Below are 13580 nucleotides of genomic sequence, written 5' to 3'. Positions count from 1 at the left end.
GGAAACTTGGTCTCAAATTGGAAGCAATTTGCATAAGGACCTATACCTGCACATCCTTATCCACCAGGATTACCTTTGATTACTATGTTTGGAATTCTTAGACGTACACTATTAGTTGTCATTTTTCTGTTTGGTTTGAATGCTGCTCATTTTGTTGATAGGGTACTTGGTGCATTGTTGATGGTAATCAGATTTCAGGGGATCTTAATTGTCCCTTATCAGGCTGATATTTTAGTGCATGTTTCTTATTTATGGTCTTTTAGCTATGCCTATATCCAGCTTAAAGGGTCTCTTTTCTAGGAGAAATTAAGATTCTATCATAATGCGTTTATTGCTGGTGGAATCATGCAGGATAACCTTCAGAAGGTGTGTCTGTCCTGGAATCCTGCTTCATTTCCATCAGTTGTTCACTGCATGGGGGTAGTCTACTTGTGACCCTTTTATCTGTTTAGGCACAATCAGTGGTTAGAGATTATCTGCATTTGGTGTAGCAGATTACTCTGCATTTGTCTATTTTTTTTCTCAAAGAGCTCTAGGAATATGGTGTCCTCTAGATTCAGGGTTAACAGTTAATGTTTTAGAACTTCAAGCAGTTCTTCAAGATTTTTTATGTGTAGTGTGATAGGAGCGCCTAAAGGTGGATTCCTGCTGCTAAAAAAGTTCTTCCCTCAAAGAGAACTAAATGGTGGATAAGAAGAAAAGCTAGGAAATGATGATACCAATCTAATCTATGTTTTATACAATCTTGTTTATTTAAAAATTCTTATAACACATAAAAACAACAGCAACTGGGCTTTATCAAGAATACTTATCCTGAAAAGTTCACCCCGACTGGAGAGGGGAAAACTGGGAAAATAAACTCCTAAAGGCAGAAGCTGAAATTATATACCTAATGAATACCCTCCAACCTGGAGGCTTGAACTCTGAGATAGACATTTCCCCCTTCTTATAAAAGTCTCTGATAATATGCGAACATTTTCCGGGTTAAATCAGCCACTTATATAGAAAATACTCACATACATTAAGTAAGCAATAAAATTTCAATTTACCTTGGGCAAAGATAGTACAAGCCCTATAAAAATTCATTTTTCTAGTAATTAAAAAGGAATTTTTATCCCCCTAAAATCAATAAATTAATTGAATAAGCCATATTTTTACCCACTAGCAATAACTCTAGTTATGTGATTGATAATTTCTGATTTAATTGTACGTCCATTTTTAAATTGTTACAAATTTATAAATTGTTGAACTTACTATCCTTTGTTGAAAAGGAATATGTATATATAGTTAATTTTTACCCACTAACAATAATTCTAGATATGGGAATGATGATTCTGATTCTTATATTTTCGTTTCATCCATTTTTAAATTGTTACAAATTTATAAATTGTTGAACTTACTATCCTTTGTTGAAAAGGAATATGTATACAGGTATACCTCACTTTACAGCGCTTCACTTTACAGTGCTTCGCTAATACAGCGCTTTGTGGAGCTGAAGTTCAACCTCCAAATATTTGAAACAGTGCTGTAATCATTGTGCGATTGTGAGAAAAGTGACTGGCTCCATTTTGTTATGCACAGTTCACTTTGTTTACAACATTACAGTGCAATCTGTGTATCAGTGTTATAGTCTGGCAAATTGTACTACAGTAATTGTCACTATTTTACAGGTACAGTATTTATTGAATACTGTGCTGTGCTAGTGTTAAAATAAACTAGCAATATTGCACCTCTAATATATGTTAGTTTAAACATGTTTTTAAACACACTGGCAAGTGAAAAGATAGCTAAAACTGCCTTGTTTCACTTTAAGGGGGTTTTCACTTTACAGCGGGGCTCCGGTCCCTAACCCGCTGTATGAGCGGGGTATACCTGTATATTGTTAATTTTTACCCACTAACAATAATTCTAGATATGGGAATGATGATTCTGATTCTTATATTTTCGTTTCGTCCATTTTTAAATTGTTACAAATTTATAAATTGTTGAACTTACTATCCTTTGTTGAAAAGGAATATGTATATATCGTTAATTTTTACCCACTAACAATAATTCTAGATATGGGAATGATGATTCTGATTCTTATATTTTCGTTTCAGTTTAGGTAATTTTAAGTTCACACGATCTAAATGTATATTATCTAATAAAGGCACTTTAGAATTGAAATATATAATTTAAATTGTGTGAATGCTAATAAAGCAGAAATGATAAGTTCTCTTCCTTGCGTATGAAGTAACTGAATAACAACACAGAAACAATCATTACCAAAAAAAAGGAAATGAAGGAACCAATCAAAACACATTCATACCTTTAAAAAGCCAGAAGCTAGCAGGATAAGCATTCTTGATAAAGCCCAGAAGGGTGAAACGCTTTGAATGGGACCTGCTACACTCTACTAAACTTAATTTACTACTGTCACAAAGCTTTGTGACCCTGCAACTTTAAACTTTTTTCCTGACCCTGCAAGTTAAAATCTACCTTTGGTAACTTCAGGGAATACGGTGTTACTGCTAAACACTGACCAAAGATTTCTTCAAACCTTAAGAAGTCTGAGGGAACCCAGATGAAAACAATATTTGGGCTATAAGAAGAAAGGGAAAAAAAAAAAAAAAAGGATAACTATCATCACCCCTGACCTCTGAATCAGGTGACTTATCAGAAGCACCAGGAACTAACAGTCTGTGAATCCCTCACAGTGAAGAATATCAGCGGTTGCAACCAGGACAGATTAAGGTACCTCTACACTAATTTGCACTATGGTTTTTAAAACAAGCAAACTGAACTTTAAAGACATCAAGGTATTCATATGTTAAATTAACCATTTCCATTAACCACGATTGTTTTGGCACCTAAATCAGAATAACGGCTGTTTTTTGCCTTTTTAACTATTCAGCACACCTGAGCCAATTATATGTCCATGGAAAGTAACTGTGTAACTTTATAATGGTATTTGTTACTGAAGAACTGTAAAGCTGTTACGCTCAACTTCTAATCACAATTGAACCAAAGCCGTTACGCTCACTTTCTAATTACAATTTAATCAATTTGAACATTAGCGCTGAATCTATTTGCTTTTAATATATTAGGATTGATACATTTGTGCCTTTTAAATATTCAATTCACCATTTATCTTAGAAATTTGTTGCTTGCCATATGTTATCTAGAGAATTAATTCCTTTATACCTGGAATTCTAGGGTTTATCAATATATGGTTCTAGTCTGTTTTTATAAGTGTTGTATAAGGGAGACGTCCCTTTATTAATTAGGAATAGCATTTGCTGTTGTTTTTATGTGTTATAAGAATTTTTAAATAAACAAGATTGTATAAAACTTAAATTAGATTGGTATCATCATTTCTTAGCTTTTTTTAGCACTGCTAAATAAACCCCATTTTTTCTTCAAGCTTTTTTAGTCATGGTCTCTCTTGAAAGAGGAAAAAAAGTTTATCTTTGTGATTTATGTAGGCCTCCTTGGCATCTTCCTCTGCGGTCAGACCGCCTATCTAAAGGTCCATTTTTCCATCTAGATCTCAAGTCTATGAACTTGATGGAATGAAAATTATTATTATTATCATTTATTTGTATAGTACCACAAAATTCTGTAGCGCTGGGTACAAAGATAGGGGTATACAATGACAATGATTTGTGATAAAATACAAAACATAACTAACTAAACAAATCTAGTACAGGAGGAAGAGGGCCCTGCTCCGGAGAGCTCACAGTCTACAGGTTGATGATTAGACAGGGGTTTCTCTTATTGAATTTTTTGCAGAATGGTCTAGATAAGGGCCTATCTGCTAGTTCTTTGAAGGGGCGGATTTCTGCTTTTTCAATTTTATTCCACAGAATGATTGCTAATCTTCTTGATGTTCATAGTTTTGTTCAGGCTCTGGTTCATATTAGAAGAGTTTCTGATGTATCTGCTTTTTCTTGTGAACTTTCTTATCTCATGTTTCATCAGGATAAGGCTGTTTTTTGGACGTCTGTTAATTTTTTGCTTAAAGGTATTTGAAACCCATTTTTTTTTCATGATTCAGATAGAGCATGCAATTTTAATAAAATTTCTAATTTACTCCTATTATCGTTTTTTCTTCATTCTCTTGGTATCTTATATATTTGAAAAAGCAGGAATGTAAGCTTAGCAGCCGGCCCATTTTTGGGTTTCATATCCCTTTAGGGTGGTTTTTTGAGACAACATTATCAGAGAGGTTGTTGTTCCTTATTTGTGTCCTAATCCTAAAAATGCTTCTGAGAGTTATTTGCATTACTTGTATGTTGTTTGGGCATTTGAAATATATAATTGATGCTAAAAAGATTTTAGAAAAGCTTCCAGTTTTTGTTTGTTCTTTTTTCTGGTCCTAGGAAGGGTCAGAAGTCTTCTGCTTTTGTTTTTCAAAGTTTATTTGGAGACAGGGTCAGCTTCCGTCGCATTGGATAACTGCTCATTCTTCTAGATCAGTTGCAACTTCTTGGGCTTTAAAGAATGAGGCTTCAGTTAATCAAATTTGCAAGGCAGCTACTTGGTTGTCTCAGTTAGAGTTTTGTGCCTGTTTGCCAATTTTAAGTGTATGTATGTATATTGTATGAATGTTTGTGTATATGTGTGTGTGTGTGTGTGTGTATGTATGTGTATAAATATATATATATATATATGGCTCAAAAACTCCACTCGCCAACTCGTAATTGGCGAGTGAAATGTATGCAGGGGCGAGTAAGTTATGGTACAGTCACAACCTCAACTAAAATCCCAAATGTGTTACAAGTTTTTGGTGGACTGCTGCACATGTGAGGTGGTGGCAGCTTGGTCTCTTTGTGAGTCAGTGCGGCACTATTAATGAAGATTGTCAGTCTAGTCTGCATGAGATTGAGGACACTACGCCTGTCAAGAGTGTAAAATCGGATCCATCCTTGCTTTGTGTCAGCAGGTAAGTCAGTGGCTATCAGGTCTTATCGGGTCCTGATCTATTGTATGGAGAGTGCAGCGGCCGGTGACTGTTTTGCAAGGCAGCAAGCAGTGACTTAGAGGGTGGAGGATCAGGCTGCAGATCACTGCATTTGAACCTGTACCTGCTGGTGACCCTCAGCACTAATACAGATCGTAGAATCCTCCGGTACAGGAAAGAAGTGTCTGGCTGTGTAAATATCCCTTCCCTAACAGACCCAGCTAGCTGCAGATTGTTATCTTAGTAACGGCTCCTGCCCTGCCGGATTGGCCTACCAGGATACCATGAGTTTTCCCGGTGGGCTGCAGCAGCTGGGGCTAGAAAGCTACAATTTAAAGGGGTGACTAATGGATATAACTGGGTTGCTATATAACATCAATCTGACATTTTTTATTTAATACAAAGTAATATAATTAAATTCTGAAAAAAATATTGGGGAATAAGTGTCTCAGTAATCCCCTTTGAGAAAAATGGTGCATGTGCTTTCTACCGACTCAACGGAAAATAGGGCTGGTCTTCATATTTTTCCAGGGCTGCTTTTTATTCCCAGTCCGGCCCTGGGCTCCTGCCCACCGGCTCTGAAAACAAGATAAATGAAGATCTTGGGGGAAGATTGATGTGTGTGCTCTTGAAATCTGTAGCATAAAAAAGTGAATGACAAATTCTCCTGCAGCTCTTTTAGTGGCGTTATTAATGTCTGTACTCTGGCTTTGTTCAGTTTTATGGAGCACATGTTCTTTTTTTGTAAGGCACAGTTCAAACTATTACTAAATTAGTTTGCATGTATCCAAGGTGGGCTTCATTTCACATCAAATAACTGAATTTTCAAGAGTTGTTGCTATGCAAAGCTCAGGGAAGCCTGATTTGAGATGAGTTAATGGAGCTTGTCTATAGGATTTCTAAGATCTCTGGTAAACATTGTTTCCTAGGATTGTCATACACTTTCTTTGGTCCCCTTAGAAGTACTTTCTCAGTTTTCACTTGATCCAGTAACAGGCAGATCTTTCTTTTTGGCAAATTCGTCTGGATCTTTTAGATCTCAGAGGGGTTGTTGCTACTATTTTTTATCCAGTTTGTAAATATGTATGTATCGTGTGTATGTATGTACGTATGTAAATAAGTGTGTGTGTGTGTAAATATGTGTGTGAGAGTATGTATGTATGTAAATAAGTGTGTACTGTATGTAATCGTGTGTGTGTGTTTGTGTAAATATGTGTGTATGTATGTAAATAAGTGTGTATGTATCGTGTATGTGTAAATATATGGGTGTATGTGTGTGTGTTTAAATATGTATGTGTGTATGTATGTAAATAAGTGTATATGTATCGTGTGTGTAAAAATGTGTGTTTGTGTAAATATATGGGTGTATGTTAAAATATGTGTGTATGTATGTATGGTATGTGTAAATATTTGTGTGTGTAAATATGTGTGTAAATAAGTGGGTATGTTTGTGTATATGTGTATGTAAATAGGTGTGTATGTAAATAGGTGTGTAAATATGTATGTATGTGTTCTAGAGAAAGGATGACAGAGTTAAGGGATGTTTTAAATAGGCATAAAGATAAAGTTTTAAACTTCACACATAGTTTATATACCTGCACACATAAAAAAAAATTGCACTCTGAAAGCAATTCAAGTGAAAACAAGATATAAAAAGATAGATGTGGCGCTAGGAAGCAAGGTATATAGAATGAGGGCTATTAATTAAGAAGAGTTAACAAATAAATTGTAAATTACTTCCTCTTATAGGATAGGATGTAAATAAAAAGTATAACAGTAATGAGGTAATTCAATGGTTGTCTGTTAAAATATATATATAATAAGTTAATATATATACACAGAAATATTTAATAACTGCATAAATAGTTAAAATATATAGAATTTAATAGTTAATATATAAACACACAAATATTTAATAAGTGCACAAATAAATACTAGCTATTACAATACCACCGGTGGTAAAATACTCAACCCAATAACATTTAATAAGATAAATAAATAACAATGTTATGCGACCAAATGCTAAAAAAAGATCCTGTCCGTGCAACTTAGTTCATTAATTGCAATATAACGGATTTTAGGCCACAGTTAAGTTTGTGATTTAAGGCAGTAGATTATTCAGTATTGCACAAAGTCAATTATATCCAATTAGACACGGTTATTCCTACCGTAAGTAGATGATTCCACACTGCTATCGTAAGTACCTTAGAGCTATAGGACCTTACATTCGCACAGACTTCCTTACTTTCAAAGTCTCAACCGGGAGACGGAAATCACTTGCTTAGGCGTCCGGGTCCAGCTCGTATCGGTCTTTCTTCTGATTCGGTAGGGAACCTGTAGCGTGTGACGTAATCTGAACCGTCACGTGGGCTCAATCCTCCAATCAGCTGAGGGGTTTCCTCACTGTCAGTCCCAGTGCGAGAGATTTGAAAATAGTAGACACAAAGTGCTCTGATATACTAACGTGAGACCTTTAGTTAAAAGGGATCCAAGTCCATAGATACATCTACGCGTTTCAGCCGTTAAGAGGCCTTTATCAAGATGCTTAATCAGATCCCCTTCCTATTTATAGCCTTATCCGTTTCCTGTTAGTTTTTGGTCATTGTTATTTGATTGGTTGATTTCAATCTCCATATAAGACATCGTTAATTACAATAGCATTTGTTCTTTTTCTCTACTAATACATATTCAATATTCCATAAAAAAAATTAATTTATTATCATAAATAGAAACTAAAAATATACCTAAAATATTTTCTAAAAAACTTCAGTTATATGTACAGACATTAAATAAACAGTTGATGATGACAATAATAAATACATAAAACTAATATTATGACAACAATAGAGTGATACACTTAGTGTATTCTAAAATTAATGTGAAGACATATATTAAAGGTACACTAAAAACCAATTTATATTTTAACTCCCTGGAGATTTATTGATACAAAAGTTCCAAATATAAATACCATTATTAAGAATAAAACATACATAGGGTTACCAATTATTCTCTTTTTAATGTAAAAACGGATTTAAATCTAGTTCCACATTTAACCCTTCTGGTACTAATGAACCAAAGCTATAAATTAATTCTGCCTCCTTATATAAAATTAATCTTTCATAATCACCACCTCTACCATCCTGTTTAACTCTTTTTATACCCCACCAGCGAAGGTCATTAACATTACTATTATGACATTCCTTAAAATGTTTTGAAACATAATGGCCTTCAAAGCCATTTTTAATATTAACATGGTCTCTAATTCGATCTCTTAGTTTTCTCTGGGTTTGACCTAGATATTGCTTATTGCAAGAACATTGAAGAAGATAGATCACCCCCTTATCACTACATCTAATAAGATCCTTAATCATATGTGTGTGGTCCCTGGTAGTGGAATTAATTTTCTTTAGTTTAGTACTAAATTTGCATGCTACACAACTATAACAAGGAAAAAAACCTGTTAGTTTGGACCCGGTTAGATCTACATCAGACATGTTGGTACTTTTCCTATACATGCTTGGGGCTAGATTATTTTTCAAATTTTTTGCCTTGGTGTAAATTATATCAGGGTGTCTTTTCACGTGATCTCCTAATATGTGATCTTTTTTTATAAGATGCCAATGTCTATTTAAAATAAACTTTATATGGCCATGTTGAGCATTGAATTTTGTTATAAAAGGAATATTAAGTTTTTTTACCTGCTCATTAGGTTCAAAATGCTCCCTTTCTTTACCTCCAAGTAGCTCTCCCCTATCTTTCAATCTAGCTTTCTCCATTGCCTTGCTTACATTATTTTCATCATAACCTTTATCAAGGAACCTCTCTTTTAAAACTAGTGACTGAGTTTCAAAATCTTCAATGTTGCTACAATTCTTCTTAATTCTAGTGAACTGGCTAGTGGGTATGTTCTCAATCCATTTTGACAAATGGCAACTTTACATGTGAACGTAGTTATTCGCGTCAACTTTTTAAAAAAAACGTTTTTTGTGTGAATCTTCTGTTCTATAATGTTTATTTCTAAATCAAGGAAATGTAGTGTTTTATTATTAATTTCACTTGTGAAGTTTAAGCCTAAATGGTTTTGATTAAGATCTTCCAAGAATAAATTGAGATGTTCAATATCACCATCCCAAATTATAAAGATATCATCTATAAATCTTTTATAGGATACCAAGTTCGCACCCCACACTCCATTAAAAATAAAAAACTCTTCTAAATAACCCATAAAAATATTAGCATAACTGAGTGGGAAAGCAAGGCAATGGAGAAAGCTAGATTGAAAGATAGGGGAGAGCTACTTGGAGGTAAGGAAAGGGGGCATTTTGAACCTAATGAGCAGGTAGAAAAACTTAATATTCCTTTTATAACTAAATTCAATGCTCAACATGGCCATATAAAGTCTATTTTAAATAGACATTGGCATCTTATAAAAAAAAATCACATATTAGGAGATCACGTGAAAAGACACCCTGATATAATTTACACCAAGGCAAAAAATATGAAAAATAATCTAGCCCCAAGCATGTATAGGAAAAGTACCAACATGTCTGATGTAGATCTAACCGGATCCAAACTAACAGGATTTTTCCCTTGTTATAGTTGTGTAGCATGTAAATTTAGTACTAAACTAAAGAAAATTAATTCCACTACCAGGGACCACACATATGATTAAGGATCTAATTAGATGTAGTGATAAGGGGGTGATCTATCTCCTTCAATATTCTTGCAATAGGCAATATCTAGGTCAAACCGAGAGAAAACTAAGAGATCGAATTAGAGACCATGTTAATAATATTAAAAATGGCTTTGAAAGCCATTATGTTTCAAAACATTTTAAGGAATGTCATAATAGTTATGTTAATGACCTTCGCTGGTGGGGTATAAAAAGAGTTAAACAGGATGGTAGAGGTGGTGATTATTAATTTTATATAAGGAGGCAGAATTAATTTATAGCTTTGGTTCATTAGTACCAGAAGGGTTAAATGTGGAACTAGATTTAAATCCATTTTTACATTAAAAAGAGAATAATTGGTAACCCTATGTATGTTTTATTCTTAATAATTGTATTTATATTTGGAACTTTTGTATCAATAAATCTCCAGGGAGTTAAAATATAAATTGTTTTTTAGTGTACCTTTAATATATGTCTTCAAATTAATTTTAGAACACATTAATCATATCCTCCCTGTTGTTGTCACAATGAGGGAAAAATATATATATATTATTGCCTTCTTTAAAAGCTTATTTATTGTTATCAAATGAATAAGAAAGAAAAAAAAGGATACAATCATTCTGAAAATGAACAAATGTTTTTATATTAAAAGATAGCAACTGGTTGTTTTTAATGATATTTATAAATTGAAATTTTGGATTTGATTAATTTTTATGGAGTTTAAATATAAGTGGCTTTAGTGTACCTTTAAGATATGTCTTCACATTAATTTTAGAATACACTAAGTGTATAACTCTATTGTTATAATATTATTTTTATGTATTTATTATTGTCATTATCAACTGCTTATTTAATGTCTGTAAATGTAACTGAAGTTTTTTAGAAAATATTTTAGGTATAAAAGTATATTTTTAGCGTCTATTTATGATAATAAATGAAAAAATGTTATGAAATATTGAATATGTATTAGTAGAGAAAAAGAACAAATGCTATTGTAATTAACAATGTCTTATATGGAGATTGAAATCAACCAATCAAATAACGACCAAAAACTAACAGGAAACGGATAAGGCTATAAATAGGCAGTAGGGGATCTGATTAAGCATCTTGATAAAGGCCTCTTAACGGCTGAAACGCGTAGATGTATCTATGGACTTGGATCCCTTTTAACTAAAGGTCTCACGTTAGTATATCAGAGCGCTCTGTGTCTACTATTTTCGAATCTCCCGCACTGGGACTGACAGTGAGGAAACCCCTCGGCTGATTGGAGGATTGAGCCCACGTGACGGTTCAGATTACGTCACACGCTACAGGTTCCCTAACGAATTGGAAGAAAGACCGATACGAGCTGGACCCGGACGCCTAAGCAAGTGATTTCCATCTCCCGGTTGAGACTTTGAAAGTAAGGAAGTCTGTGCGAATGTGAGGTCCTATAGCTCTAAGGTACTTACGATAGCAGTGTGGAATCATCTACTTACTGTAGGAATAACCGTGTCTAATTGGATATAACTGACTTTGTGCAATACTGAATAATCTACTGCCTTAAATCACGAACTTAACTGTGGCCTAAAATCCGTTATATTGCAATTAATGAACTAAGTTGCACGGACTGGATCTTCTTTTAGCGTTTGGTCGCATAACATTGTTATTTATTTATTTATCTTATTAAATTTTATTGGGTTGAGTATTTTACCACCGGTGGTATTGTAATAGCTAGTATTTATTTGTGCAGTTATTAAATATTTGTGTGTTTATATATTAACTTATTATATATAGATGTTTTAAATAGGGGAGCCTACAGATAGTTGTTTCAAAGCCAAAACTAGATAAAAAAAATAGCAGCAACAACCCCTCTGAGATATAAAAGATCCAGAAGAATTTGCCAAAAAAGAAAGATCTGCCTGTTACTGGATCAAGTGAAAACTGAGAAAATACTTCTAAAGAAAGCTTATAAGACAACCATAGAAAACAATGTTTACCAGAGATCTTAGAAATCCTATAGACAAGTTCCTTTATCAGGCTTCCCTGAGCTTTGCATAGCAACAACTCTTGAAAATTCAGTAAGTTGATGTGAAAAGAAGCCTACCTGCACTGGATACATGCAAACTTTTACTGACTGCACAAGATGATGTTTTGCAAAAACCATATGAAAAGAGGAGTGGCGTAGTGGGCGTGGCGTGGGTATGCAGTGGGTGTGGTATGGGCGGGTAATGGATGGGATCAGAAGTGGCGAGTAAGATTTTGGCCTGGCTAGTAGCTTAGGACCTGAAATTGTGATCCCTGATATATATCTGAGGAAGTGGAGTGTATCCCCGAAACGTCACGCTTGATTTAATAAACCACTTTGTTAAAAAGACCAGAGAGTGCTTTCCTATTTCCTACATATTGAACCGCTGGCACCCTGGCAGATGAGAAATAAGGTGAGAGTGCTCTTTACTTGACATATATATATATATATATATATATATATATATATATATATATATATATATATATACCGGTGTGTGTGTGTATATATATATGTATATATATACTGTGTGTGTGTGTATATATATGTATATATATACTGTGTGTGTGTGTGTATATATATGTATATATATATATATATATATATATATATATATATACTGTGTGTGTATGTATATATATATATATATATATGTATGTATATATATATATATATATATATATATATATATAAAATACACTGTTATATATAATAAAGATTGTGGAATTTATTCTTCAATAAAACAATGTTTTTTACATTCCTCCCTTTCTGTTATTACTCATAGACTCCACAGCTTGGTTACAGTATTAGTTCCCATAAGTAATGGATTGTGCACTCTCACCACCTATATGAAAGAAATCATAATTTCTACTTACCTAATAAATTCATTTAATTTTCATGGTGGGGAGAGTCCACGAGACCCCACACTTGTGTTTTTCTGGGTTTAGTTTTTTTCTTCAGCACACTTTTTTTTCCTTCTCCTTTTATGGCTCTTTCCTTTTTCTTACCTTACTTGCTTGGCTATACATTAGACTGAAGTATGTGTAAGGTGGAAGGGGTGGAACTCGTTGCCTCCTCCTAGTGGTAGAGAAGATTAATTTTCATGAGTAATGGATCGTGGACTCTCACCACTATGAAAGAAATTAATTTATCAGGTAAGTATAAATCATATGCATGTGTAGAGAGATCAAAGAGAAATGCAACACTGCTGAGGAAAGTGCTAGTCGACTCTAATTTTAACTATATAACAAATTCTCAATAACACAAGAATTTCCATACAAATTTTATAAAAATATAAATGTTATAAAATTACAAGTGTTACCGCTCACTAACACATAAAATTCCCTGTGGGAAACGATTGCGGATTCAGAAAATACAATAAATGCAAAAAAAATAAAATAATTGTATTTATAGTATTATAATGTTTTCTCTATCATACTTGTTGAACCTTATTAATTCTGTTTTTTTTTTGTTTCAGAGTCAATACAGATTTGTGTGTGAAGCAATCTTGAAGGTATCCAAAGAAGGATTAGTCAAACCATTAAGAAACGTCACTTCATAAGTATTGTGTGTGAGCTTGGGATATAAATGAAGGAATACCATCAAACATCTGAAGCTAGGACCAGCGGCTCTTGGAACACCAGCTCATCCTGCAGGTTGCGGTGGTCCAGGCCAGGAGTTAAAGGACTTTGAAACTTCAGCACTGCTGCACTTTATGTTGAAACAAACACAAGAATAATAGATCTCTGAAACTACATTTCTCATGCATCAGGAGACTTTTTTTTTTAAAGAAAAAAAAATCACTCTCATGCTTTGCTGTGAACAAAAAACAATGATGGATTTTATTTATGTAATTTTGCTTTAATAACACAATTTCTCACTAGATTAACATATTCCCTGCCTGTTCGCAATAATACATTTTAGAACTGTTTATTGCTAGTCTCTATGGTAGCGCATAA

General features: G+C 33.6%; 1 protein-coding gene across 1 annotated transcript in view; it reads left to right on the top strand.

The window, feature by feature from the left end:
- Positions 1-13378, top strand: part of PTPN4 (protein tyrosine phosphatase non-receptor type 4) — a gene marked incomplete in the record, with an annotated part of 1345721 nt that extends 1332343 nt beyond the window's left edge. The window contains 1 exon segment of the mRNA XM_053698088.1: positions 13100-13378. Within this exon segment, the coding sequence (XP_053554063.1) occupies positions 13100-13183 (84 nt within the window).
- Positions 13379-13580: the final 202 nt, after the last annotated feature.

The sequence above is a fragment of the Bombina bombina genome, chromosome 1 (assembly GCF_027579735.1).
Source record: "Bombina bombina isolate aBomBom1 chromosome 1, aBomBom1.pri, whole genome shotgun sequence".
Classification (NCBI taxonomy): Eukaryota; Metazoa; Chordata; class Amphibia; order Anura; family Bombinatoridae; genus Bombina; species Bombina bombina.
Note: the sequence above shows the minus strand (reverse complement) of the source record. Positions and strands in the feature narration are given on the sequence as shown.